Source organism: Colossoma macropomum, unplaced genomic scaffold (assembly GCF_904425465.1).
Source record: "Colossoma macropomum unplaced genomic scaffold, Colossoma_macropomum, whole genome shotgun sequence".
Lineage (NCBI taxonomy): Eukaryota > Metazoa > Chordata > Actinopteri > Characiformes > Serrasalmidae > Colossoma > Colossoma macropomum.
The window spans coordinates 45,960,489-45,986,905 of NW_023494791.1; the positions used below are offsets into that span (position 1 = coordinate 45,960,489).

A 26,417-nucleotide genomic window follows, 5' to 3' on the forward strand; every position below is an offset into this window, starting at 1 on the left:
TTACCCTTACCCCTTGTTTTTGAGTGTCCCCTTGCCTCTTAAATGGGACCCTCAAATAAAGAAAAGCATTACTTCATTAACAGCTATTAGAGCTGCTCTGTAGGCGACCCTGCCAGTCTGCAGTGACAGCAGAGGAGGGTAAAGTTCAGCTCCTCACTGCTGGGCTTTAGTTACATTTAGAGCATCATATGCTTTTAAAGAGGGGGCAATTATTTGTTATCGCCCACCCCCTAATTCTTCAGTGATATGAAGCTGAATCAGATATTCACCACCTTCTTGTTCGAATTTTCCCATTCCACCTTAAATGGAGCAGCAGTTATGTTCTGGCACTTCAGGCATCAGTACTAGACTATTTAAGGTGGACCAGGAAATTTAGCTAGTTAGTTACCGAGACATTAGCATACTATTAGCATTTTTTATGCTTGTTATGAAGAAAACGACCATAATACATTGAAACCACAATAAAGTATGACAAAACAATGGTTATTGTAATTTTTAGGGGAGAAAATTTTCACATTTGTGGGTTTCTTTGATCGTTTGCACAGCCATCTTGCTGGTTTTTCTCTTTTTTCTCGTAACACTGTTCAGAGTTTGTCTCTGAAAAACCTCAGTTTGGAGGGCCATGGAACCCTAACACTTCGCCCTACCCCTCTATCTCAACAAAAATCGGGACACCTCACCCCTACGCGTGAAAGCGCAAAACGGAGGGCTAAGGGATAAATGGTAGGGGCGAGGGGTGAAATGGGATTGGGCCTGAGTTTCTCTAAGAAGAAGCATTTCCAATCAAACCACTCGGAATGACTTTGTTTACATCTTACCGACTCTGCCTCATTTGTCAGTTACTTTGGTACTTTGGTAATGGACTGTATCTGATGCTGTAGGTACAGTTGGCAGAGATTATCCACAATACTAGCATTAAAAAAATTAAACTAGTAAAGTGTAACTCCAAGTAAAGTGTTACCCAGCTTGTCTTGTAGATGTTTGCATGTCCTTGCAGTAAATTTGGAAATAAAAAATATTATACAGTGACCTTAATAAGTTTTCGGACACATTGACCATAGGCAGACTGACAGAAAGTTTTTAGGCTACTTAATAAAATCGTGTCTGTTTTATCAGATAAAAACACTTCAGACTGATGGTTGACTTTGTGTGGGGAAAGCCTGGAGAAGAATTCCAACCAGACTGCACTCAGGCTACTGTAAATGGGCTGTTTTTCTAACAATAGCTTTGGTGAGCTTGATGGGATCATGAACTCTGATGTGTACAGTGACATTTTGAGTGCAAACCTGCAAAGATATAATGATCCAAAACTCACCAGATTACTTTTGAAAGAACTTTGCCAAAAATTGACAGTCTTAGAAAAAAAATCTGTTGAAAAAAAATGCCCCATAGTTTGACTTTTTGTTTCCAAATACAATAAACTTCATGATTTCTTTAAGCATCTCACCAGTCATTAAACTCACAGGTTCCATTTGTTTGTGCGCAAAAGAAAGTAATGCTTTGTGAACGTGTGTACTAATAAATCGAGTCAGTACTGATGTCATTGCAATTATTGCCCTTTTAAAATAGATACTAGAGAGTGTTTAACTGGTTGAACGGAGGAGTTCACTGTTGGTCGGAGTCTTCATTCCAAAGCTGAGAGTGGACGCAGAATCACATATGAGCTCATTGTGTTGATTCACTCCTGATCTGGGAGGGATGAGTTTCATTTCTGCAGAACTGTTCCACCTTTCAGCTGCCCTCTGAAACAACCCTGAAACGTCATCCTGAGCCTTTGTTTTGAGATTAGAACTAAAAGCAAAGTCAAATATTTGACATACTGACTCTCCAGCACCAGAAAGATAATATCTGCAATAATATAATAATGCATAACAGTACAAGATAAAATATACACAAATGGTCATCGGTTGATGTCCAGAGTCCAGCAGTTTCAATTTCCCTGCTCTGATTCAACTTTTAAGACCTGAAGCCAAGTTTTGGAGTAGCTCCTATCATTAAAGGAAAAATGAAGATCAGACAACTTCTTAAAAGTCCATAGTAAAAATTGTGGGTTATCCAGTTTCTTACTTCTGAAAGACAGGATGTAAGACAGGATGATCTGGGATTGGTTGAGTGCACTATGTTTTCAGACACCACTATAAAATGGAGGAACCCCAAAATAGTGCACTATATAGTGAATAGGGTACAGTTTGGGACACAGCTAAATAATTCCTCTTAATGTGCACAGGAATACTCAGTACCAGTACTGGTATCGGAGAACTTGTAGAGATGAGAATTCCCACTCTGCAATGGTTTCTGGGTTTCTCAAACGCTAGAGGGCGCTCTCGGGCGAGTCCAAAATGAATAGGTTGAAATGGAGCATTGGAGCAAAATCATAGTTTATAAATGCTTAAACATTTTTAATGTAAAATAATGCAATAATTTCCTGAACACAGAGCAGCATAAAACATTTTAACACCGCTGTTATATTTTTAAGAGCTTTTAAACTCGAGTTATAGTAGTAACAGCACTTCATGTATGTCCATGACGTCAGTGAATGCAAACAGCCAATGAGCTGCTCCGCTCGCCCATCAATCAGCACTCTCTAGCACTAATGCCCGCCTCCTGCTGCCCAAAACCCGTTTGCTGTAGAAAAAAGGAAACATATAGGTGAGTTTTCTTTGTTTTTTTAGTGAAGTACATCCTTCTGCCTTCTAAAATTAAAGGAAAGTTCTGGGCGAGTGATTAGAAACTGTTTTAACTTTTAGTTTTTAGCCGTTGCTGAGCTATTTACTCCCATTCATTGATGACTCACTCGCGGGCGCCCTCTGCTGTTTAGCAGTCCTGTTGTTGATATAACGAGGGGAATAGGAAGCGGCCAGGCTCCTCATAAACCGGCTCTGGTATTATTATGTGTACTTACTAAACTCAACTATCACTCGCTGCAGAACCACAAGTCCAAAGGGGTGGAGCCGGACCTGATCCAACTCCGCCCATGTCTTTTCATTGATCTAAAATCATCACATTTCTACTGGTCTTTAAATTAGTATGTGTCGCTAACGTTTTCCGCCTACGATTAAGTCCATTGGTCTACCCTGTTGCGTTTTTACCTGTGGGAAACCCGCAGGTGTTGCTGGTGTTTTTGTTTATTTTCTGATGTTGCTCCGTCCTGAACGCCACAACACAGCCTTTATAACCGCTCATGATTCACAACGTTCACACTCATTCGTCAAAACTCGAGAAGCTTCTTTTTTCACACTCCGGTACAAATCTGTTCTGTAGGCCTGCATCTCAAGGGTACTTATGATAGACGGGTTCCAGCTGAAAACACTGAACGTTTTTAAACACTAGAATGCACATATGACAGGTCAAAATAACCCACAGGATTCAGTTTTATCAACTAAATCCTGGAATTTCATAAGAGAGAGAAAATGTGTGTTATATACTTACTTTCACACTTGTATGGAGGACCAGATTTGCCAAAATGATAAATAAGTAAAATTAAAAATAAATGACTTAGTAAATTAATATATGAAGTAGAATTGCAAAGAATAATGATGATAAATCTAAAAATAAATAAATATACATAACAATTAATATATTAATAATTAAAATCTTATATAAATTAATGTCTGCATTTGTCTATTTAGTAATTTCCCCTTCTCACTAATTTTTGTATTTATTTTTTTGTTGTTTATATGTTTCTTTATTATCGTTTCTTTCTGTTTTTTTCTATTAATTTATTTTATTAATTTATTTTCATAACTATTAATTTATATATTTATTTATTTATCTATTTATTTCTGTATTTCCTTGTCCTTATGCTAATAAAGGGGCTGTCAGTCAATGATGTCACAGCGTCTTAATATTCCTATTGGATGATCGATGTCAGTTTCTGTACATGTCTTGCTCTCTCAGCGGTAACTAAGGACGAGACAGTACAGTAACGGCTGCTTACAGCAGCAGACAGTCAGAGATCTGAGTGTCTCGGCTGATCTGGCTGAAAATGCAGGTCCGGATTATTGACTCTTCCGTTGGAGGCTGCGGGGACAGTTTGGTCCATTTAGCTGATCTGCTGATTCAGAGGTCGACCCGTAGTGTTCAGAGCTTTGGAGGAGGCGGCTCATCGTCTTTTTCTGCAAATTTCAGATCACGCAGACATTCGGACGCCCTTCTCACACACTGCCTGTGGAGCCATCAAGAGTTATTTACCGGCAGGTTTGTCTGTCCGTGCAGCTCTTTATGGAGAGAAAGAGCAGTTTAATCAGCTCTTCTCCTCCTGGTCTTGATTGCTAAGCCTGAACGTGAAAAACACGCCCCCTCATTATCATATGAACGACGAAATACAGAAATAAATAAAAGAATTAATGAAAAAATAAATAAATAAATGAATTGATGAAAAAAAATGAATACATGAATCAAAGAATAAAGCGAACAATTGTTAAAAATATAGATATGGAAAAAATAAAAAAGCATTAATAAAACAAAAAAAAATACAGAAATAAATGAATTGAGAACCATAACTGCAGAAAAAGGAAATGTGTATAATTACAATCACAATAAGCAATATGTACTTTATTTATTTTTTATTGATTTATTGATTAGTTTACTGAGCCATTTATTTATTTATTTATTTATTTTTTATTTTTTTTTATTTTTTTATTTTTTTACAATTTGGCAGATCTGGTCCACCATACACTCGCACTTGATTACGTTTTACTTGAATCTGACTGGCAAGTATAGCGCGGCGGGGTGGAGTCTGATTTGGTCCAGACCAATTAAAACACGACGTAGGAGGACGTGGATCGGATCCAGCTGTACCCCCCGGACCTTTGGTTCTGCAGCGACGACAATCTCACTAAACTGGCATCTCAGTATTTGGCAAATGGAAGAAAAGCAGGGGCCGCCGTGTAGACCAATGAAAACACAGCATGGGAGGAGTTACACAGGTCCTGTTGAAGCCTCTCAGACTTGAGTTTCGTTTCTCTGGAAGAGCTCGACTGAACCAGCTTTGGCAGCATCACAAACAACAATGGACTGGGGTAAGTAAACCTGCTGTTATCTGTGTCTATGATAAGGGTGCATTTATTTAGTATTTACATACGTGGCTTTAGTATGTTAATACTGCTTATTCTTCTCTCTTCAACAGCAACTCTTGCAGGAGTGGCCGCAGGAGCAGGTGGGCTGTATCTGTGCTCATCAGGCTGCGTTAGGGTCTTCACATCTACGGTCGATGTGCTGAAATACAGTAGAGCTGCCAGGGCAGAGACCGTATTACAGAAACCTCCCATCAGATCTGACAAGTCAAAATAAGATTTTTAATAAGTCGTATTACAGGAGCAAATCTTATCTCAGTGTAGGAGTTTTATCTTATCTTACCGCGTCTTATGTCAAGACAGGAAATCTTGACCTAGGTTACTATGTCGAAGTCGACAATCAACTGTCATGTCTGTTACTTAGCAATCGGCAAAGGAGCGCAGCTGAAACGTTAACACAGTCAAAACAATGTAGAAATGTAAGTTTCAGCTCCTGTGGTCGATGTAGAAAAGGTTCAAACTAAAAGTTCAATAAACTGGAGGTTAAGTGTACTTTGGAAGCGCCCCTGCTTTTTTAGAGCGTCGTCAGTCCACAGTTTAAGTTTTCTTTTGTCGAAGCTTTAGCCGACCGTGCTAACGCTATTCCTCCTAATGAACAGTGACACGTTCAGCTCTGTCTCCGCAGTATTCACCACCATCACTGTGATATTTTATCTGATGAGTTATTATCAATATTAACACACGAATGTAATAAGAAGGGACGGTGGAGATCGTGTATGTAGTGTCCAGTTAGAAAAGAAAAAGAGTTCACGAATGAAACCACCATTTTGCAATGTGGATAAATGTAGCTAACGTCATTGTGCCAGTACGCTGCTGAAAAAGACTGTTAGAACCAGGATTAAAGCCTGATGGTTTTGCTTTGTAATGGGAATCCCAAAATCCCAAATCCCATTTCTCAAGACCGTCAAATCCATCTGAAATTAGGCCCAGAAAACCTGTTAAACCATTAGAATCCATTTTGTCTTTGTGTAATGCTGTTTTCTTGCGGATGTTTCTGTAATACGGTCTCAGGCCTCTTAGCTATCCCAGTTCCCCACAATACCTATGGTATTTGATATTCTTGATTGGTTTGGGTGAGCTGGAAGCTGGGATAGAGCAAAAATGTAGATGTAGACAAGTTTCATTTTCTGAAACTGATAGTCGTTTATCCATCGCATCGAGACTCAGTAAGTAAAGCGAGTATAAGAGCTCAGATTTGTTGTCTATAATTGGAGGATGCAGGATGTGACTTGTTTCCACCAACTGCTGACGTAGTTCTTTACACCCGGATAGCAAGCATGTTTTGGTTCACTGGCTTGATAAGGTCGGCACCCCGCTGACGGTATGCCACTGCTGGTCCACCCTCGGACCACCCAGACCACTGTTCTACATATAAGGTCAAACAGACTTTAAATGTGTGCACGCTTTTATTTTGGAAAATAAATTAAGACAATTATTTCAAAGGACAGAGAGAAAAACAGTTAAAGACAAGGCCTAATATGAAATAATTTTGTTGGAAATGTTGCTGACTTCTTGTTTACAACAGATAACGGAAGAAAGAAATGAAGGAAAAATAAGTCAATTGGACTCTGAGTGGAAAATGAGAGATGAAAAGTGGTGTTTTGCCAGCTTTGTCCTCTTGCTATCTGGCACCTTTTACATGTCAAGACCGGTTTGGTGTGTGAGGTTTGCTTCTTTGGTTTTGCACGAGAGCTACAAGGCTAATATGGCTACAATAAATGGAATTTTATACTCCACCAATTAGCATTGTGCTAACTGCATGCCTATAGTCATCACACACTTACCCTAAAACCATGTCAGTTTGTTAAATAATGTCTGATAATCTTGCTTATGTAGTTTCTGACTCTGCGTGACATGCTATTATCTGTAAACATGGGCAAAAGCAGGTAGCATAGCTAAAAACAACAGCAGCTGTACTTAGCAAACATTGCAAATAACATAGCAAAAAAAGAGTTTCAGAAGCCACTGGTCTGTACTTTTATCTATTTTTATAGATTTTTATAGATACAGTATATCACTGCTGTCGGAAAAAAAACCTCACGTCTCCTCATATCCCCCTTTTTTTGACATAAATTAAAATTTTACATTGTATGTAATTTTTATGACGAATGGACCAAAAGAAACGGCCCAGAATTATTTAGAAAAATGTATGGATCTCTTGATTTACATTAAAAGTAAAGTAGGTTTTTTTCCTTCTCCTGTAAAGTTGTCATTCTGGAGATACGAGGTTTAGCAGCAGTTTATCATACATCTTCAGAAACAGCATAATCAAGTTTGTTTGAGATTAGATAACAGTTCAACACAATTTGAGGCAAGTTAGGTGTCCTGTTTGTAATTAGCTACATTAGCTTACAGTACATTCACTCCAGTGCAGAACTATAAAAGCAGATTTTAGACACCAAACATGTCTTGGCTGATGGACTACATTACGGTAAAGCGGGGAAACGCTGTAAATTGGATTTCTGACAGTTGTTTGTTGATAGCTGCGTGAAAGCGATAAGGCTAAATAGCATCCTTCTGTGTGTCTGAAGTTGGAACAGTGGCGTTAACCCCAGTTGTGGTGTCAGCGGCGGGTTTCACCGCTGGAGGCATAGCCGCAGGATCCGTCGCCTCTTGGGTGATGTCCACTGCGGCTGTGGCTAATGGTGGAGGGGTTGTGGCTGGTAGTACTGTTGCCGTCCTACAGTCTGTTGGTAAGATGGCAGGAGGGTTTTTCACAAAGCAGGTTTTCTTAGCTAGCAGGACAGATTAAAACAGCACTTATTTAGTCAATATCTACTGCATCTGAAAAACTGTAGACTCAAAACATACGTAACGCTGAATACTGAGTACTGAGTGTGGTTCTTTTAACTTAGCACTGATATCTTTTTAGCATTATATTCTGGTATTTTTTACTCTGTACACAGACAACCACATAATTACTATATATTTACCTATTTAATACTACATACAGTACTGTAAAATAAAGTGCTACCGTAATACCTGTAATACATTGGGCATTTTCCTTGTTATTTAGGAGCAGCCGGCTTGTCTGGCGCTGCTACAACAGTCGTGGCATCTGTAGGAGGGGCTGTAGGGGGAGCCGTTGCACAAGCCATGTCATGGTTCCTGTAAAGCTAGATTCATGCTAACATGCCAACCTGAAATTGTATTTAATCTACATTAAGAAAATGTGTGCTCTATTCTATTCTATCTCAAATAAAATGATAAAAACAATGTCTTCTTGCCAGTGTGTGTGTTCTGACTGATTCAATGAAAGTAGATTAAGACGGATGAAAGTACAGTGAACAGTTAGCCTAATTTAGCATTCTGAAAGTAGATGTGAGTACAAATGAGACAGTGTACAGTCAGGTGGGTGTGGTAGAGGCCTCTGGTGTCGCCACAGTCTTTCACGGTGAAAAGTGAAAGCGACTAATCCAGCACTTTTGCTGTTTTTGTAGATGTTACATGAGCTCTTAATGGGTTTGGCTTCAGTGTGCAGCAATAAAACAGGTTAAAACAGCTACAGCCCTGTAGCAGGGCCGGAGGAATGATCTTTAAAAGATGAGGGTACAAACACAAAGGCCCATGATCAGGTCATTGCAGAGCTCATACTATCCTTGGCTTGTGAAGACCAAGTCATTATGCAACTCAAAATCAATGTGGAGAACAGAGATGCGGGAAGGCATTTTAAGTTGGAGGTGCTAAAATTTTAAGCAGTATATAAGTGGCATGAATGGTGAACAGTCATGCAAAGTAGCCTTTTTTCATTTTTTAAATTTGAATTTACATCAAACAGAGCCCATCATAACATCATGAAGTGGGTAGAGATGACAGATTTCTTTGCACTCTCAAGAAAAGGTACGGAACTGTCACTGGGGTGGTACCTTCAAGGGTACATCTCAGTACCTTTAGTCAGGGAACATAACTGAACCATAATCCACTGAAATGATATGTTCTAAGCTGTACTGACTCCACACACCCCGTCTCGCCTCCAGGCTTTTATTTTACTGTTCTGTTTTAAAACATTCGGTTATGAAAAGGTACAAATACAAACTTTTCACCTGGAAAAACTTATTTAAGGTTCACAACTGGACCTTAACACCACTGTTGTACCTTTGAGGGAACATTTACATTGTTTGTACCTCGATGAATGAAAAATGTACCTGCACAGAACCTTTATTTCTAACAGTGTACAATAATGGTGATAAAAACCAGGGCTCTTATATGTAACCATTTTATTTATTATCCAAAATTACCTGCAAACCTACACATCTGATTTTTTATATGCCGTCTTGATAGTGATAACCTAGTGGTAGATCTGGGAGCTGTTTTGCCTCCCACCTCTCCTGCATGTACATTTTAAAATACATTTTAGGCCACAAGCTTCTCTCAGAACTACCATAAAAATGTCTTTGGCATCAGGCGTTTTCATTACTATTTCCTGTGATAACTTTCTGTGAAGTTTTAGAGGCATTAAACTGTTCAGGCGTTTGCTTCCTGTCGCCACCACTGCAAACACTTCTGATTCTAAGTTAAGGTAAGTGTTGTGTTCATTATACAGGGTGATTCAAAAAGATTCATTCAAAGCGCCATATTTTACAACCGTGAGGCATCTAGGAACCAATCACATTGTTACGACCTGGTCTAGGGTCAGGGCATAACAGAGAATGAGAGTGGGCTCTCTCTCCCCAGACCAGCTGCCAGACCAGACACTGGACACCACTTAAATCAGCAAACTATGCTGATACTAAGTTTGCAAGTGGCTACGCTAAATGAAAGTGATGGATTCAGGGATGAGCATATGCCAAAACAACAAACAAAACTGCTAATGACAACAAAAACTAATTTAACCTGAAAGCAAACCAAACCAAATGCAATTGAGTGACCCTATCTCCCTGCTTTAAAACCAGGAGAAACAGTAACCAAAACAAAAAGGCACCCGTCCCCTACCGTCCAAGCATTCACAACGAGTTTTACAGAGTGTAACAAAGCTTGCATGGAAGCAAAGAGTGCCAGGCCAGTCTGGAGAGGTGTTCTTCCAGGTCAGGTTAGCAGGGAGCAAGCCCTGAACGTCTCCCGAAATGAGGCCTCAGCCACCTCTTATACCTCTGTGCGCCCCCGTCTGGCCAATCCTGTACCTGCACATAAGGGGACACACAACAGGGAAAACAGAACGCCAGCACAAGGCACACAAAAGGTATATTACGACCAGGGGTCGTAACAACATACCAATTGAAAGAGGGGATCATAGAGTTTCTGACTGTCAGTGGAAGATGGCTCCCTTCAGTCTGAGAGGAGATGAGACCCCTGAGCAGAAAGCGTTCTGTGTTCTCCACTTCAATAAGAGTGAATCAGTCATAACTGTGCAACGTGATTTTCGTGGGCAGTGAACCTCCAACAGCTCAGAGCGTTCGTTGTTGGTTCCACAACACTGCATCCGAAATCGCACTGAAAGAGCCGTGAGTGCAGCGACACCCGACATGCTCAATCCAGTATGGGATGAATGTGACTATGGTGTTGATGTTGTCTGTACAGCTGGAGGAGGTTCATACTGAGACCTTGTCAAATTACATATTAACTTTATGCTCAATTAAACTATTTACAGTTTACTGCATTGTTCTGTATTGATTTACAAGTGAAATAAATCATTTTGAAATTGGATGAATCTTTTTGAATCACCCTGCACTACAGTTTTAGACTATAGTTCCCGCAACTGTCCACCAGGTGTCACTATACATGCACTGAGATCACTGAGAATCTGTTGTGTGTGAAGAGTGTGTACCTGAGAAGCAAGCAAGTCAATAGAACGTTTTGCTCTGTTACTTGAGTCTTGTTTTTTTTTTATATATATACAACTCACTTCACAGAAGGTTTCTTAAAACGGAGCATTTGAGGTCAAAATATTCTCAATGACTTTGTTTACTGTCTTTATCTTAACAACATAAGTGTGCCGAAATGTGGAGAAATCCCTTTTAGTTAAAAGGTTGTCCTAATAGACGACCCATGAAGTCACCATATAGATGTAATTTTTTGGTTAAAAAGATGTAGTTCAGGAATATTCCTTCAGGGAATATAATATATTTAGTCAACATGTTTTCCATCTGCCACATTTGTTTGTTTACAGTATTTTGTACTTTGATAATGGACTGTAGCTTATTCTGTAGATACGGCAGGCAGAGGTTATGTTGAAAAATCCACAATGCGATATTAAAAACAATAACATAACGTAAGGGGTCAGGCACCAGCCGCCACTAGGAGGCATGGGAGTCGTGCCAAGAGAGCTGTAAGGTGCAGCTCCCAGAACTCCAACTCCCAGAAGCTGACCGGTTGCACCTGGGGAGCGCTGCATAAAAGCTCGCACAAATGGCAGCTCAGTGTTACACCTTTGTAGAGGGGTAACTGGTAGCCCAGGTGGAAAAACAGACAGAAAGAAAGACAGAAAGAAAGACAGACAGTAAAAGAAAGCACAGAAGTGGGCAACAAAGAGGAAAAGAAAAGAATGGGCTCCAAAGGAAAAGACAATTTCAAGGCAGGTTGGTGAGCTGGACTCACCCTTAGGCCCTCTTGAGCTTGAGGGTGGTTTTGTGTACCTTTTGTTTGAGCACAACGATCTTAGGCGCCTCCTTTGTTTGCCATTCCTGCCATTTCTATTCCCACCACCTAGCATAGCTCTCCACTCTCACCGAACAGTGACACTAAATATATCTATTTCTGTTTAATATCACTATGTATTCTACACACTACAATAACAAATAAATAACTGAATAAACACCCTATATATATCAGTAACTCCAATGCAGAGGTGGAAAGTACTTGACTGATTGCACTTTGTTACTATATTTTATTACACTCATGCATTATTGAAGTTGAATGCTCATACTCAAATATGTTTACTAAAAAAACATATATTTTGCTCCTTTTCATTTAAAACTTGTTAAAAATATCCAATCTCTTTTTCTGGTTCTGATTTCCAATCAGTATTTTATTTTTTCCTGAATATATGGCCGGTGGACCCAAAGTTTTATTACACACTTCTATAACCTTAGTACAGCTCAACCAGTTTGCAGTGAAGTCCTTGTAGTTACTGAATAATTAGCCTTAGTATGTAAAAAGCCTGGGATTTTAAGGGGTTAAAACATAAAGTCAAAGTCAGATGACTATAAAATGATATGCTAATGCATCTGCGTGCCAGGACTGGTACCACTAGCTGTCAAACAACACACCACCTGCTTGTTGAAATATTTCTTTACTACTGATTCCTTAGCAAATTGATTAGTCATGCAGGGCTGGGTGTGATCAGCCCACTGACGTAACCATGGTACTGGTTACCATTACAATAGACCCTTTTCACAAGAAACGGAAGTGCGTAAATGCTGGGTAAAACAAGTTCTGCTATTGCCTTATGGGCAGTTATTAACCTTAGAAATGTAGATGTGCGTATCACTTCAAACACACAACAATGTGCAAGTCTAAACTAAATAAAGGATATAAATGCTTCGTGGAAAATTTCCTCACAGTTATTAGAGTAAAATTACGTCTTCAAAGAGATAAATCGATGAAGGTTAAAATAACTATAACCAAAATGCTAGATAAGCCATGTTAGTTGGAGATGCTGAAATAGCTCGCTAACAATAAACTAGTTGGCAAAAAGCTACACAGGCACACATCGGGTCGTCAGGGTCTGTAGCGCCACTGTATACGTTTTACACAAGTGCCGGCTCCAGTGAACGAACATCTATTCCCAGCTGAGCACTCACTCTTTTAGATACTGACAGCTTTTGAAGGAGAAAATGAAAAGTCGCAGTGGGTGGAGGGGGCTCCAAATTAATTCCCATGGTTTTGGAATGGGACGCCCAACATGCTGATGGTCAGGTATCCATATACTTTTAGCCATATGGTGTATTAGGACACTTTGACCATTGGTAAACTTCAAAGAACTTCTTTAGGCTACTTCATTAAAAAGAACTCCAGCCAGACTCCACTAAGCCTACTGTAAAAGCAAGCATTGAACTTTTACTGTATGAACAGTTGCGTGCAAAAAAGTTTCTGAACTCTTGGATCTACATGGACTTCTACACAAATGGCTCCTAAAATATTAAATAATTTTCATTTCTTACCTTTCCCAGGGGTCTTCTAGGAAGACAGGCATACAAAAACATCTCTAAAATAAATACAGGACGATTCAGAAACAGTGTTTTATTGTTCTTGAGCTGCTGTATTTGTTTTTGTTTATGACAATATTAAAAAAAGAAAACAGTCCATTTAATGATTGACCTAAACAAAAACAAAGTATGGTGTCATACCTGCATCTATAGAATGTTCTGCATCTATAGAATGTTTGGAATGAGGAGTTTATCTCTAAAGTGTAAACAGAAACATACATGGGCTCATTGTGTTGTTTTGTCTCTGATCTGTGAGGGATGAGTTTCGTTTATGCAAAATAGCTCCACTTTTCAGCTGATCTCTAACAATAACCAGGAAACGTCACCTGAGCCTTTGTTTTAAGATTAGCACTGAAAGCAATGTGCAACATCTGACATCCTGACCCTCCAACACCAATGTTAAGGAGATATTATCTGATATAGTATAGTAATATGTAAAAATATAAGAAAATACATATATCAATTGTCGTCAGGTCCTGAAAGGCCAGAGGCCAGCACATTATTATTGTTATCATTATTATTATTATTATTTGGCAGTAGTAGTAGCAGTAGTATTAATATATTTTATTTAAATGCACCTTTCAAAGCCTCAATACTCATACAACAGAGAAGTATCTCAGAAAAACCAAATTAATGAATGAATTAATGATGTCACAAATGTGTGCACCAATTTTTCTGTACTAGTTTTCGAGAGGAACAGCCAGGTCTAGGATCGTATCTATCATTTAAGGAAATATAAAAATCTGATAAAATGAAAGTTAATGACCGTGCATATTCAAAACTGTTATCCAATTTCTTATCTCTGAAAGTTATTCCTATTAATTGCACAAACTCATTTTCCTCTGCTCATGGTCAGCTGACAAACCACTGAAACTAAGATGAGGTTGTTTTTGCTTCAAGCTCGAACACTAGAGTGAGCTGTACACGCTCTACTCCTCATCATTGTTATTGTTACAGCTCTAGCGAAAGCAGCGTTAACCTGCAGCGACTACTTCCAGGAGAAGAAAATGCAGAAATGTGAAAAGGGCATTTTGTTAGGACCGATGTCTTTAATGCTTGATGTCATGACACATGCTATTGTTTTCTACGTGTAGTCTAGTTAGCCATCATGACATTAACAACATTATCAACATTATGACAAACGTCATGACATGTGGATGGCATGATTGTGTCAGTGTTATGTAGCAGGGTTCAAGTAAAATGTTGACTAGTTTTGTTCAATGAAATTCTTAGTTTGTAAGTTCTCCCAGGTGCTGCAGCGTCATAGGATACTGCCTTAGTCAGTTCATTAAATTTCTCCCTGCTAGATCTGCCCCGGTCAACTGTAAGTGCTATTATAGTGAAATGGAAGCCTCTAGTAGCGTCAACAGCTCAGCCACGAAGCGTAGACCATGCAGACACACCAAGCAAACTCACACCTACTCCTCTGTTACATTACTCACCACAGAGTTACAAACTGTCTCTGGAAGCAACATCAGCACAAGAACAGTGCTTCAGGAGACTAATGACATGAGTTTCCTTGGCTGAGCAGCTGCACACAAGCCTAAGATCACAATGTGCAATGCCAAGTGTCGGCTAGAGTGGTGTAAAGCATGCTGGACTCCAGAGCAGTGCAAACACGTTTGCTGGACTGATGAATTACGCTTTACTGTTATTCAGTCCGAAGCAGGAATCTGGGTTTGGCGACTGCCAGGAGAACGCTACTTACCAGAATACATAATACCCAAGTTTGGTGGAAGAGGGAAAATGGGCTGGGGTTGTTCAGAAATGCACCAGCCACCTTTTGAAAGAATACTTCTGCATGAATCGCTCCTAAAATATTAAATAATTTTCATTTCTTACCTTTCACAGGGGTCTTCTAGGAGAACATACATACAAAAACATTTCTACAATAAATGCAGGACGATTCAGAAACAGTGTTTTATTTGCTCTTGAGCTGCTGTATTTGTTGTTGTTTATGACAATATTAAAAAAAGAGAACAGTCCATTAAATGATTGACCAATACAAAGACAAAGACTTTAAATGCAATCCCAATACAGTGCTAATTCAAATTAATTGTTTCCTTCACCTTTACCCTGTTTTTGTACTATAATACTTTATACTAACAATGTTTACTATCTGGTGTCGACCAGAGGAGGATGGGTTCCCCTTCTGAGTCCTGGTTCCTCTCAAGGTTTCTTCCTGTTTATCTTAGGGAGTTTTTCTATGCCACTGTCGCCACTGGCGGCGCTCATGGGGGCTTGGACCTGGATTTCTTTCTGTAATGCTGATTTCCTTGTAAAGCTGCTTTGTGACAACACCTGTTGTAAAAAGCGCTATATAAATAAACTTTACTTACTTACTTACTTACTATAGAAACACATTTAAGCCTCTATGGTGTCACACATGCATCTATAGAATGTGTGGAATGAGGAGGTTATCTCAAACAGAAACATACATGAGCTCATTGTTTTGCTTCTTCTCTGATCTTGGCGGGGTGTGGGGGGGGATCTCTAACAATTACCATGAAACGTCACCCTGAGACTTCTTTTTTGAGATTACAACTGAAAGGAATGTGCAACCTCTGACATCCTGACCCTCCAGCACCAACTTTAAACAGATATTATCTGATATGATATATAAAAGTATAAGAAAATACATAGATCATTTCCCTGCTTAAACACCCCCACTTATTAGAATAATACTAAGCATTTACTGATCACCAATAATAATAATAAAATTAATAATAATAATAATAATAATAATATATTTTATTTAAATGTACTTTTCAAGAATCATATAACAGAGAAGTATCTTAAACAATAACAAAACAAATACATTAATGATGTCACAGAAGTGTTCACCAATTTTTCTGTACTAGCTTTTGAGAGGAACAGGCCTGGTCTAGGATTCTATCTATCATTTAAGGAAATATAAAAATCTAAAAACCTGAACGTTAATGAACATCCATATTTAAATTGTGAGTCATGCAATTTCTTATCTCTAAAAGACAGGATGGAAGTAGAGAAGTATCTGTAGGCCGAATAGACATATACAGCTGGGTGACGACTGCATAACAGTGAAAATCAATGCTGTAATGTCCCATTATATGATCGTGACAAAAGAAATGCTGAAAAAAGGGACCCAATACTGACCTCTGGAGAACACCATGAGAGGCAGTAGCAGTAGTCGGTTTTAAGGAGTTAATGGATATAAAATGTTTCCTATCTGTTAGGCATGGGTTGAAAACATTTGTGAGCCATGTTGGTGATAATTATTGAAATCAGATAACTTTTTTTATTGTACATTTAGATCCAGTTAAAATAACCTGAGGGTGGAAGGAAGAAAAGTAACTGTAGGCCGAGGAGATATACAGAGCTGGGTGTTGCCTGAAAAACAGTGGAAATCAATATTGTAATGTGCTTCATATGTCCCAGCGGGAGAATTGATGAAAAGAAGGGGGCCCAATACTAACCCCTGGGGAACACCATGAGAAGCAGTAGCAGTAGTTGATTTTAATGATAATTCCCAAAGATGCTGGATGAGTTGTGCAGAAATGCTTGTGCAATATGGAAATGATTGCATAGCACTGTTGTTGTTAAACTTAGTTATTGTTGAATAAAATAGCCAGTTAATGGTAATTACCATTACTATTTACCAAATGTTGCTGTACCACCAGAAAGAAATCTAAAAAAATCAGCAGTACTGCCCAATCTTCTCTGAAGCCTTTCAGAATTTTAGGTTTCATTTCTCTGGAAGGGCTCGCCCCCTTCCACTGCTGCAGTTAAATAGGTGTGGAATCCAGCTTTGGCATCATTAGACACAACAATGGACTGGGGTAAGTAAAGAACACCTGCTGCTTTCTCTGTACAGCATATATGACAAGAGTGCATTTATTTAGTATATGAATGACAGTGAGTGTGTTAACACTGCTTATTCTTCTCTCTTCAACAGCAACTCTTGCAGGAGTGGCAGTGGGAGCAGGTGGGCTGTATCTTTGCTCATCAGGCTGTGATTTGGTCTTTAAATCTATATGTTCTGTACAGTAGATTTGCTGCAATACTGTTCCTAGGACATCCTTCCAGTCCAGGCCTCTGTTTGTTGCTCTTTCCCAATTTCCACACTACCTATAATTAGTATCAATGTTCTCAATTTGGATTGGAAGCTGGAATAGAGCAAAAATGTGGATAATGTAGGCAAACAGTTACATTTTCAGAAATAAATAGGTCTTTATCTGTCACATCGAGACTCGCTTAGTACAGCAAGTACAGCAAGTACAGCAAGAGTTCAAATTTGTTCTGTCTGTTATTGGAGAATGATGTGACTTGTTGCTTCCAGCAGCTGCTGCTGTGGTTCTTTACACTCAATATAACTCTAACTCTTTTTGAACTCTTCTGTTAAAGAGATGATTTAGAGACAAATATACACAATTCACTCTTACCTCTCAATGTAGTCAAGACATGTTTGGTGTCTGAAGTTTGCTTCTTTAGTTTTGCAATAGAGCTACGAGGCTAATGTAGCTACAAAATGAAATGTTACACTCCACCAATTAGCTTTTTGCTAGCTGCATGCCAAAGTCATCACACACCTCAAACCGTGAGAGGTTGTTAAGTAATCTTTAACAGGCTTGCTTATGTGGTTTCTGACACTGTATGACACTGTTATCTGTAAAAAACCTAAATAACTTAACAAAAAACATTATCAAGCAGTATTAAAAGCCACCCATTTATCCATTTTTACACATGATTATATGTCATAAATTGTCAGAAACTACTTTATCAAGTCTGAGATTACATAATAACACAGTTTGAGGCAAGTAAGGCGTGCTGTTTGCATGATGCTAATTAACTACATTAGCCTACAGTACAGAAGCTCCAGTACAAAACAATGAAGCGAACTTCAGACACCAGCATTTCTTGGCAGAGTCTACTTTTGGGTAAAGCGGGGAAACTGTAAATTAGAATTTTTTGACCAAACTATTGCTTGTTGATTGCTGAGTAGAATTGATAAGGCTAAATAGCATCCTTCTGTCTGTCTGAAGTTGGAACAGTGGCATTAGCCCCAGTTGTGTTAACAGCAGCGGGTTTCGCCGCTGGAGGCATAACCGCAGGATCCGTCGCCACAGCTGCTGGTAAGGTGTCAGGAGGGTGTTTCACAAAGCAGATTTTCTTAGCTAACTAGATAACATAAAACAATCATTTGACTTAATATCTACTGCATCTGATTACCTTGAACAACAATTCCCTGCTATAGAACAGAAAACTGTTGACTCAAAACACTATGTTTTTGCACATTTGCCATCTTTACTAGCCTACTTTTCTCTGTCTGGTATGCATACTGAAGGGGTTTAGTGGAACTTCAGTAGCATTGTTATATAACTTCTTAACATTATTTGCTGAAATATAAACATGATATTTCTTACATTTGTTACTTTATACTTACACTGAACTTGCAAACTATGCATCAAGTATTCCTTGTAATAACTACACAATTACTATATTTACTTATTAAATACTACATACCAGCAAGTGCTACTGTAATACCTGTAGCTTATAATGTACTCTGGCCTATATCATAGGTATTTTACCTTGTTATTTAGGAGTCGCAGCATCTTTAATTGGAACCCATTTTTGGACCCCTCCAGCGTATGCCACTTGGGGCTCTTCTGAACAATTCTACTGTCCAGAAAACACGATCTGTCTTTAGGTAATAAAGCCTTTTATTCACTCACTTCTGATATTATACATTTTCTCATTTTAATTATTTCAAATCTTCCCAGTTTTTGTCTCTGAGTTTCTCATTTTTGCATCCACAGATTTGTTTGCGAGGAAGTGGATCCTCTGAAGCTAGTTCAATGCTAACATGCTAACTTGAATCTACATGAAGGAAAACATATGCACTACTGCAATTACCTCAGCAATAAAATGATGATAAAAATGTTCTTTCAGTTTTTGTGTGTTCTGATTGATTTAATGAAAGTACATTGAGACAGATGAACATACATTCTGCTTTTTTAAACTGCTAGCATAATTTAGCATTCTGAAAGTAGATGTGAGTACATATGAGACAATGTACAGTCAGGTGGGTGTGTTAGAGGGCTCTAGTGTCTTCACGGTCGAATGTGAAAGTGCCTTAATCCAGTACTTTTGCATTTTATGTAGATGTTACATGAGCTCTTCTCAGGTAGCTTCAGCGTTCAGCAATAGAACAGGTTAAACAGCTACAGCCTTTAGCCAGGCTGGTGGAATGACAATCTTGGAAACATGAGCATGCCAGGCCTTTCCCAAGATCAGGAGCCACAGCAATGAAAGTTGCCCTCTAGTTTTGGTGGTTGCAGAGTTCATACTATCCTGGGCTTGTGAAGACCAATTCATTACGCTACTCAAAATCAACATGGACAACATGGTGAAATGGTGCTCCCTGCCAAGTTTAGCCTCTGTGTCCTGATAGCACTATAACTGCTTTAATATCAACCAGCATGACCTCCAACTTTACTGGGTCTAGCTATGTTTACTACTTTAATCCGTTCTGTGCCATGAAGAGACTCTATTTTAAGATCAGGTTATTCCGAATGTATTAATGATGACTACTGGCTGAACTTCTTCAGCTTGTTCAGCTGAAAGCTGTCATTTCATTTGCCAAGCTAATTTGAGGGAGAAGTAAAACTACTAATATTATAAAATATCAATAATGAGCCATTTCTCATGTGCATGTTGTGGTAACGTTGTAACTGGAAGGTTAAATTATGCCTGTATTTTTTGCAGCTTGTTAATTTCAAAACATGACATTTATAATTTATATAGTTTGATCTAATATCAGTTTCCTTCCTCATGCATCTCATTTATCTACCTCAGACTCACAAATTGCATACATGGCAATATGTAAAACTGTACACATCATAGCTTTTTTTTCATAACTTATATTACTGTGCAAAACTGTACATGTATATATATATATATATATATATATATATATATATATATATATATATATATATATATATATAATAATTTTTTGTTCTTTTTTTTGTATTTAAATTCTACAAGGGGGCTACGCACCTAAGATGTTCACTCACCTTCGCACCTGTGTAAATGTCATGTGACAATACATGTGATTTGATTTGATTTTTAGGTTGACACATTTGGCAGATACAGCAAAAAAAATGTAAAACTGTCTCTCCTACATGTTAAGAAAAGAAATCTTTCTAATATTAATCGAACTTAAACATTTTACAAATGTACTTTAGTAATAGTGTTGAAAGAACATAATTTAATTAATCCAAAATATATCAAGTCAAACAAAATAAAATAAAATGTGTTTTTCCAAATCTCATGGGATTTTCTGAAATGCTTACTCAAATACATTCAGTGTGTTGTACTTAAAATACCAAATATCCTTCATTACATAACTATTTTGTCCTAGGGCAATGTTTTTGATGATTTCTTGTATTCAAAGCTTTTATTGGCTCTTGGCTTTGTCTATTTGTATATTGGGTGTGTATATTTGTATATTTGTTTTAATTGCCTTCTCTGTGTTGTTTTTCTCTTGGGTGTATGCCTATATTTTGGTTTAGAGCTTGGCCTCTTTATTGTTGGCATTAAATCCCTAGAAAATCTAAATCTGTGTTTTTTTCTAACTGAGTTAATATTGTTCCTCTAAGTCCACAACATACATATACAAAGTATGTCTTATGAATGCTTTCCCAAAGCTTGATAAATGTCTGCTGCATTTCACCAGTATTTCTCCCATTTCATGAAAAGGCTGATCCTAATAGTGAGTAATGCTTGCATAAGCATTTTACAAGGCTAACATGGTTTACCCTGCCCTCCCTTTGAGTCTGAGCAACCTAGCGAGCTAAAGATATTTAGTAAGCATCATTGTAAACAAGCTAGCTAGCTATCCATCCAGCTATTAATCTATCCATCTATCTATCTATCTGCATGTTGCATATATCTAAGATTCACTGGATGCTCATAATAATAATAATAATAATAATAATAATAAATAACTACATTTTATTTATAGAGCACTTTTCTGGTGGCAGCTCAGAGTGCTTTACAGACAGACGATAAAGCTTAACAGTAATACAAGAAATTATGAGTAATTGAAAATCATATTAAAAAAATGACATCACATTTACAGATAAATACCATGAGACTTAGAGTTTTAATTAAAGGCTGAGTAAAAGAGAGGCGTTTTTAAAGGCTTCTTAAAAGTGAGCACTGAGCTTGACTCCAGGTTTTCTGTATTTTACAGAAGGTATTTGCAGAATGTCAGTATCTGTAGATCCAAGATCACGTGCTGGAACATTAACAGACACTCTGTAATGTAATTGGTGCTTTAAGGTCATTTAGAGCCTGAAAAACTAGTAGCAGAGCTTTAAAATCTATACTGAACCATACAGGTAGCCACTGCAGTTCTTTTAAAACGGGAGTGATCTGATCTCTCTGTTTTGTTTTTGTTAGGATGCTGGTGCATTTTGTATGACTTGTAAAGGATGTATTGTTTTCTTAGGAAGTCCAGTAAGAAGATCATTACAGTGATCAACTCTGCTGTAACAAATGCATGAACAAGTTTCTCTGCGTCGCTCTGAGAGAGAAAAGGCCGAACTTTAGTGATATTTCTCAAATGATAAAACGCTACATTACTGACTGTGTTTACATGCAGATAAAACTTCAGATTTGGTATATGAAGCTAAAGAACAGAGCTTCTCTGTTCTAGTACTAAAGGATCAGTATTTCAGGTTTTTTGTGATTTAGTTGTAGAACACTTTGTGACATCCACTGAGAAATGACACAAAGCTCATAAGTCTGACTACAGAATTGTTATTAGAAGGAGTGGAAATGTATAATTGTTTTTCATCGTTAAACTGATATGATTCCTAATCAAACAAAACTCCAGTTGCTCACGTAGCTGTTGCTCTTGCACCAGCCTTGGAGCCAATAGTGCAGCACGTAGAGCATGCTGAACACCTCGCTTCCTCTTCTGTAGGTGGGCAGAGGTCCTGAGATGACGATCCTGGCCTCGGTCCTCTTCTTAATGTCATCTAGAAGTAATCCGAAGTGCTCCTTAAGGACTTTGGGATGAGATGTCGTTCACCTCCGCGTGAATGAACATGGTGCCGATATCCTCATATTTGCTCAGAGCCCCAGAAAATCACTTGGAAACATCCAAGACCAGGGGGCCTGGAAAACAAAACACAACAGCGTTACATCCAGAGCCAGCTACTTTCAGATGTCTGATTTTGGAATCTCCAATTATTAGAACAGTGTCTTGAGAGCTTGGGTGAGGGTGAGGTCCTTCTCTTTCCACAACCACGATGGCGTTCCCAGCATCTCTCCGGTGCAGGTGTGAAGTTGGGGAATCCTGGTGTTAGCCGTGGACCTGGCACCCCATCTGGAGAAGTAGATGTCGACACAAGACTTTTTGGACCTGAAGCTGCCATATACGAGGCATTCTGGGCTGCTTCCAAATGCGTTTTCTGCTTGTGGAGCTCGGTCTGCTGCTCTAGGACAGCCCTGATCTGCTGAGCTGCACCAACTCTACCTCTTCTCTCGGATAAAGAACAGAAAGTAACTAAGAACATGTGAATAACTAAAATTTCACCTTAATCTGTATTTTGCCTATAGTTTTTATTCTGGAACAATAAGAAACCTGCCATTCTGTCACCACCTGTGAATGCGAGTTGTCTGGTACTGGAATTTGCTGGAACTCCTCATCGATGGGCTCGTACATGTACAGCTGTGTGATCCCGATTCTCCCCGCATGCAGCATGTTCAGGGTGGTAATTCAACTGAAAATATCAAAACTATCTCACTAATCATAAAGATCTGTCTTGATAAAGACTCATAATTCAATCAGGTTTTTTGTGATTTAGTTGTAGAACACTTTGTGACATCCACTGAGAAATGTCTGACACACAGCTCATAAGTCTGACTACAGAATTGTTATTAGAAGGAGTGGAAATGCATAATTGTTTTTCATCGTTATACTGATATGATTCCTAATCAAACAAAACTCCAGTTACTCACATAGCCGATGGTGTTGCTCTTGCACCAGCCTTGGAGCCAATAGTGCAGCACGTAGAGCCTGCTGAACACTTCACTTCCTCTCCTGTAGGTGGGCAGAGGTCCTGAGATGACGATCCTGGCCTCGGTCCTCATGGGCAACTGAAGTAATGTGTGATCTGTTCTTTTTGTACTTTTGTATATTGATTTTATGTAAATTTAAAGGCCCTCAAAAATGTTGCACATAGCAAATTTTGTTCAACTTGAGTCAGCGATAAAGGGCTGTCAATCACACATGTCTATCGAATATTAAGACCACGCCCAGACCTTTCTCAGATATATTTTTTTTCCACTTAAACTTTGCAGAATGTTTGACATAACACCCAAGTTTATGACTGTACAAGATAATTCAATAATTCTTAATACGTACGCAGGGTCTTTATCATATTCTGTACTGCACAATGTGGTTCAGTGACCACTTTTAAACCAACTCTAGTCAGAGCAACGTAATTTAAATCAACAGTAGTAAATTAAGTTAAATGAACTGTAATTGGCTGAGTTGGAAATGTGATAGCAGATTTAGTTTCAGGAATTTGAATACATTGTGCTGGATTAAAGAAACCCAGTTACACAGGAAAAAAGTGGCTGAATTTATGCAATTCAAATGTGTACATCAAACTGTGTTAAATAAGTCAATTTAGTTACTCACATATAGTAATTATGTTGCTATAACATATTTCTTTAATGTGAAGCCAATGTACACATTTGAATCAAGTAAATTTAAAGCAACATTTAGTCAACCTTTTCTTCAGTGTAGTTGTGTTGTGCTGCACCAGCTCAGCTGATTCAACTCTGTAATGCATTCAAGACGACTCCATATATTGGTATATATATATATATATATATATATATATATATATATATATATGTGTGTATATTCATATACATATATGTATATATATATATATATATGTATATGTATATGAATATGTGTATATATATATATATATATATATATATATATATATATATATATATATATTGGTATTTGTATTGGTGTACTAGCTTTCACATTAGTTGGTATAAGATAGAATTGAAAATCAGTATTAATTAATGCTTATTCTTGATTATTCACGTCATTATCACATAAAGTATGACTGAAATGCAGAAACATTTAACAGTTAAAACATTTCCTGCTGAAGCCTTTCAGAATTTTAGGTTTCATTTCTCTGGAAGGGCTCGCCCCCTTCCACTGATGCAGTTAAATAGGTGTGGAATCCAGCTTTGGCATCATTAGACACAACAATGGACTGGGGTAAGTAAAGAACACCTGCTGCTTTCTCTGTACAGCATATTTGACAAGAGTGCGTTTAGTATATGAATGACAGTGAGTGTGTTAACACTGCTTATTCTTCTCTCTTCAACAGCAACTCTTGCAGGAGTGGCAGTGGGAGCAGGTGGGCTGTATCTTTGCTCATCAGGCTGTGATTTGGTCTTTAAATCTATATGTTCTGTACAGTAGATTTGCTGCAATACTGTTCCTAGGACATCCTTCCAGTCCAGGCCTCTGTTTGTTGCTCTTTCCCAATTTCCACACTACCTATAATTAGTATCAAGGTTCTCAATTTGGATTGGAAGCTGGAATAGAGCAAAAATGTGGATAATGTAGGCAAACAGTTACATTTTCAGAAATAAATAGGTCTTTATCTGTCACATCAAGACTCGCTTAGTACAGCAAGTTTTGCCAGAGTTCAAATTTGTTCTGTCTGTTATTGGAGAATGATGTGACTTGTTGCTTCCAGCAGCTGCTGCTGTGGTTCTTTACACTCAATATAACTCTAACTCTTTTTGAACTCTTCTGTTAAAGAGATGGTTTAGAGACAAATATACACAATTCACTCTTACCTCTCAATGTAGTCAAGACATGTTTGGTGTCTGAAGTTTGCTTCTTTAGTTTTGCAATAGAGCTACGAGGCTAATGTAGCTACAGAATGAAATGTTACACTCCACCAATTAGCTTTTTGCTAGCTGCATGCCAAAGTCATCACACACCTCAAACCGTGAGAGGTTGTTAAGTAATCTTTAACAGGCTTGCTTATGTGGTTTCTGACACTGTATGACACTGTTATCTGTAAAAAACCTAAATAACTTAACAAAAAACATTATCAAGCAGTATTAAAAGCCACCCATTTATCCATTTTTACACATGATTATATGTCATAAATTGTCAGAAACTACTCAGTCAGGTCTGTTTGAGATCACATAATAACTCAAAACAGCTTGAGGCAAGAAAGGCGTGCTGTTTGGACGATGCTAATTAGCTACATTAGCCTACAGTACAGAAGCTCCAGTACAAAACAATGAAGCAAACTTTACACAACAAAGCATTTCTTGGCGGAGTCTACATTTGGGTAAAGCGGGGAAACTGTGTCAATTAGAATATTTTGACCAAACTATTGCTTGTTGATTGCTGAGTCAAAGCGATAGGGCTAAGAGCATCCTTCTGTGTGTCTTAAGTTGGAACAGTGGCGTTAGCCCCAGTTGTGGTGTCAGCAGCGGGTTTCACTGCTGGAGGCATAGCCGCAGGATCCGCCGCCTCTTGGATGATGTCTGCAGCAGCTGTGGCTAATGGTGGAGGAGTGGCCACTGGCAGTGCTGTTGCTATCCTTCAGTCCATTGGTAAGATATCAGGAGGGTGTTTCACAGGTTTTCCTTAGCAAGCTGGACAGCTTAAAACAGTAATTTGGTGTTTTTTAATGTAATCAATATCAATTGCATCTGAAAAAACTGTCTCAAAACACACCTAATACAGAGTACAGCGTATTACATCTTTGTCATTACCTATTCCTCTCTGTCTGTATGCATGTATTTACTGAAGTGGTTTAGAAGAACTTAACACTGATATGTAACTCTTTAGCGTGATATTTTGGTATTTCTTACTCTGTACTTATTGATTTTGCATAAGAACTACATAAATACTATATGTAAACCACTGTAATACCTGTACAGAGTAAAAACCTGATTATCTACACTGGGTATTTTCCTATTTAGGGGCAGCCGGGTTGTCTGGCTCTGCGGCAACAGTCGTGGCTTCCGTAGGAGGTGTGCTGGGTGGAGCCATTGCAGACGCTATGACATAGAGTGGCACAGCCTTAATTTAGCTCTGTCGTTGAGTAAGAAAGTCTTTCTAAGAAATAACTTGATATGCTTT

The 26,417-nt window shown here is 38.4% G+C and overlaps 2 protein-coding genes and 2 long non-coding RNA genes across 4 annotated transcripts; 3 read left to right on the top strand and 1 right to left on the bottom strand.

Annotated features, from left to right (window-relative positions):
• Positions 1 to 2,421: 2,421 nt before the first annotated feature.
• On the bottom strand, positions 2,422 to 5,952 carry LOC118810986. The gene is made up of 3 exons (XR_005007452.1): positions 5,359 to 5,952; positions 5,084 to 5,275; positions 2,422 to 2,625 (listed from the first exon to the last, which is right to left on the bottom strand). It is a non-coding gene; the product is annotated as an uncharacterized LOC118810986 (long non-coding RNA).
• Positions 4,841 to 8,291, top strand: LOC118810984 (interferon alpha-inducible protein 27-like protein 2A). Its single transcript, XM_036575168.1, has 4 exons — positions 4,841 to 5,021; positions 5,129 to 5,158; positions 7,607 to 7,768; positions 8,092 to 8,291. Exons 1-4 carry the CDS (start codon positions 5,012 to 5,014, stop codon positions 8,187 to 8,189), a joined length of 300 nt encoding a protein of 99 aa, XP_036431061.1. The 5' UTR covers positions 4,841 to 5,011; the 3' UTR covers positions 8,190 to 8,291.
• Positions 8,292 to 17,022: 8,731 nt separating this feature from the next.
• LOC118810003 lies at positions 17,023 to 19,140 on the top strand. The gene is made up of 5 exons (XR_005007391.1): positions 17,023 to 17,037; positions 17,154 to 17,183; positions 18,241 to 18,330; positions 18,799 to 18,905; positions 19,015 to 19,140. It is a non-coding gene; the product is annotated as an uncharacterized LOC118810003 (long non-coding RNA).
• Positions 19,141 to 24,451: 5,311 nt separating this feature from the next.
• On the top strand, positions 24,452 to 26,392 carry LOC118810004 (interferon alpha-inducible protein 27-like protein 2). Its single transcript, XM_036573524.1, has 4 exons — positions 24,452 to 24,521; positions 24,634 to 24,663; positions 25,724 to 25,885; positions 26,258 to 26,392. The coding sequence occupies exons 1-4, from the start codon at positions 24,512 to 24,514 to the stop codon at positions 26,344 to 26,346; spliced, it is 291 nt and encodes a 96-aa protein (XP_036429417.1). The 5' UTR covers positions 24,452 to 24,511; the 3' UTR covers positions 26,347 to 26,392.
• Positions 26,393 to 26,417: the final 25 nt, after the last annotated feature.

Coding starts and splice junctions, on each gene's coding strand:
- LOC118810984 (XM_036575168.1), top strand. Junction 5,159..7,606: donor AGGAGTGGCCGCAGGAGCAG/GTGGGCTGTATC, acceptor GTGTGTCTGAAG/TTGGAACAGTGGCGTTAACC. Junction 7,769..8,091: donor TGCCGTCCTACAGTCTGTTG/GTAAGATGGCAG, acceptor CTTGTTATTTAG/GAGCAGCCGGCTTGTCTGGC.
- LOC118810004 (XM_036573524.1), top strand. Junction 24,664..25,723: donor AGGAGTGGCAGTGGGAGCAG/GTGGGCTGTATC, acceptor GTGTGTCTTAAG/TTGGAACAGTGGCGTTAGCC. Junction 25,886..26,257: donor TGCTATCCTTCAGTCCATTG/GTAAGATATCAG, acceptor TTTCCTATTTAG/GGGCAGCCGGGTTGTCTGGC.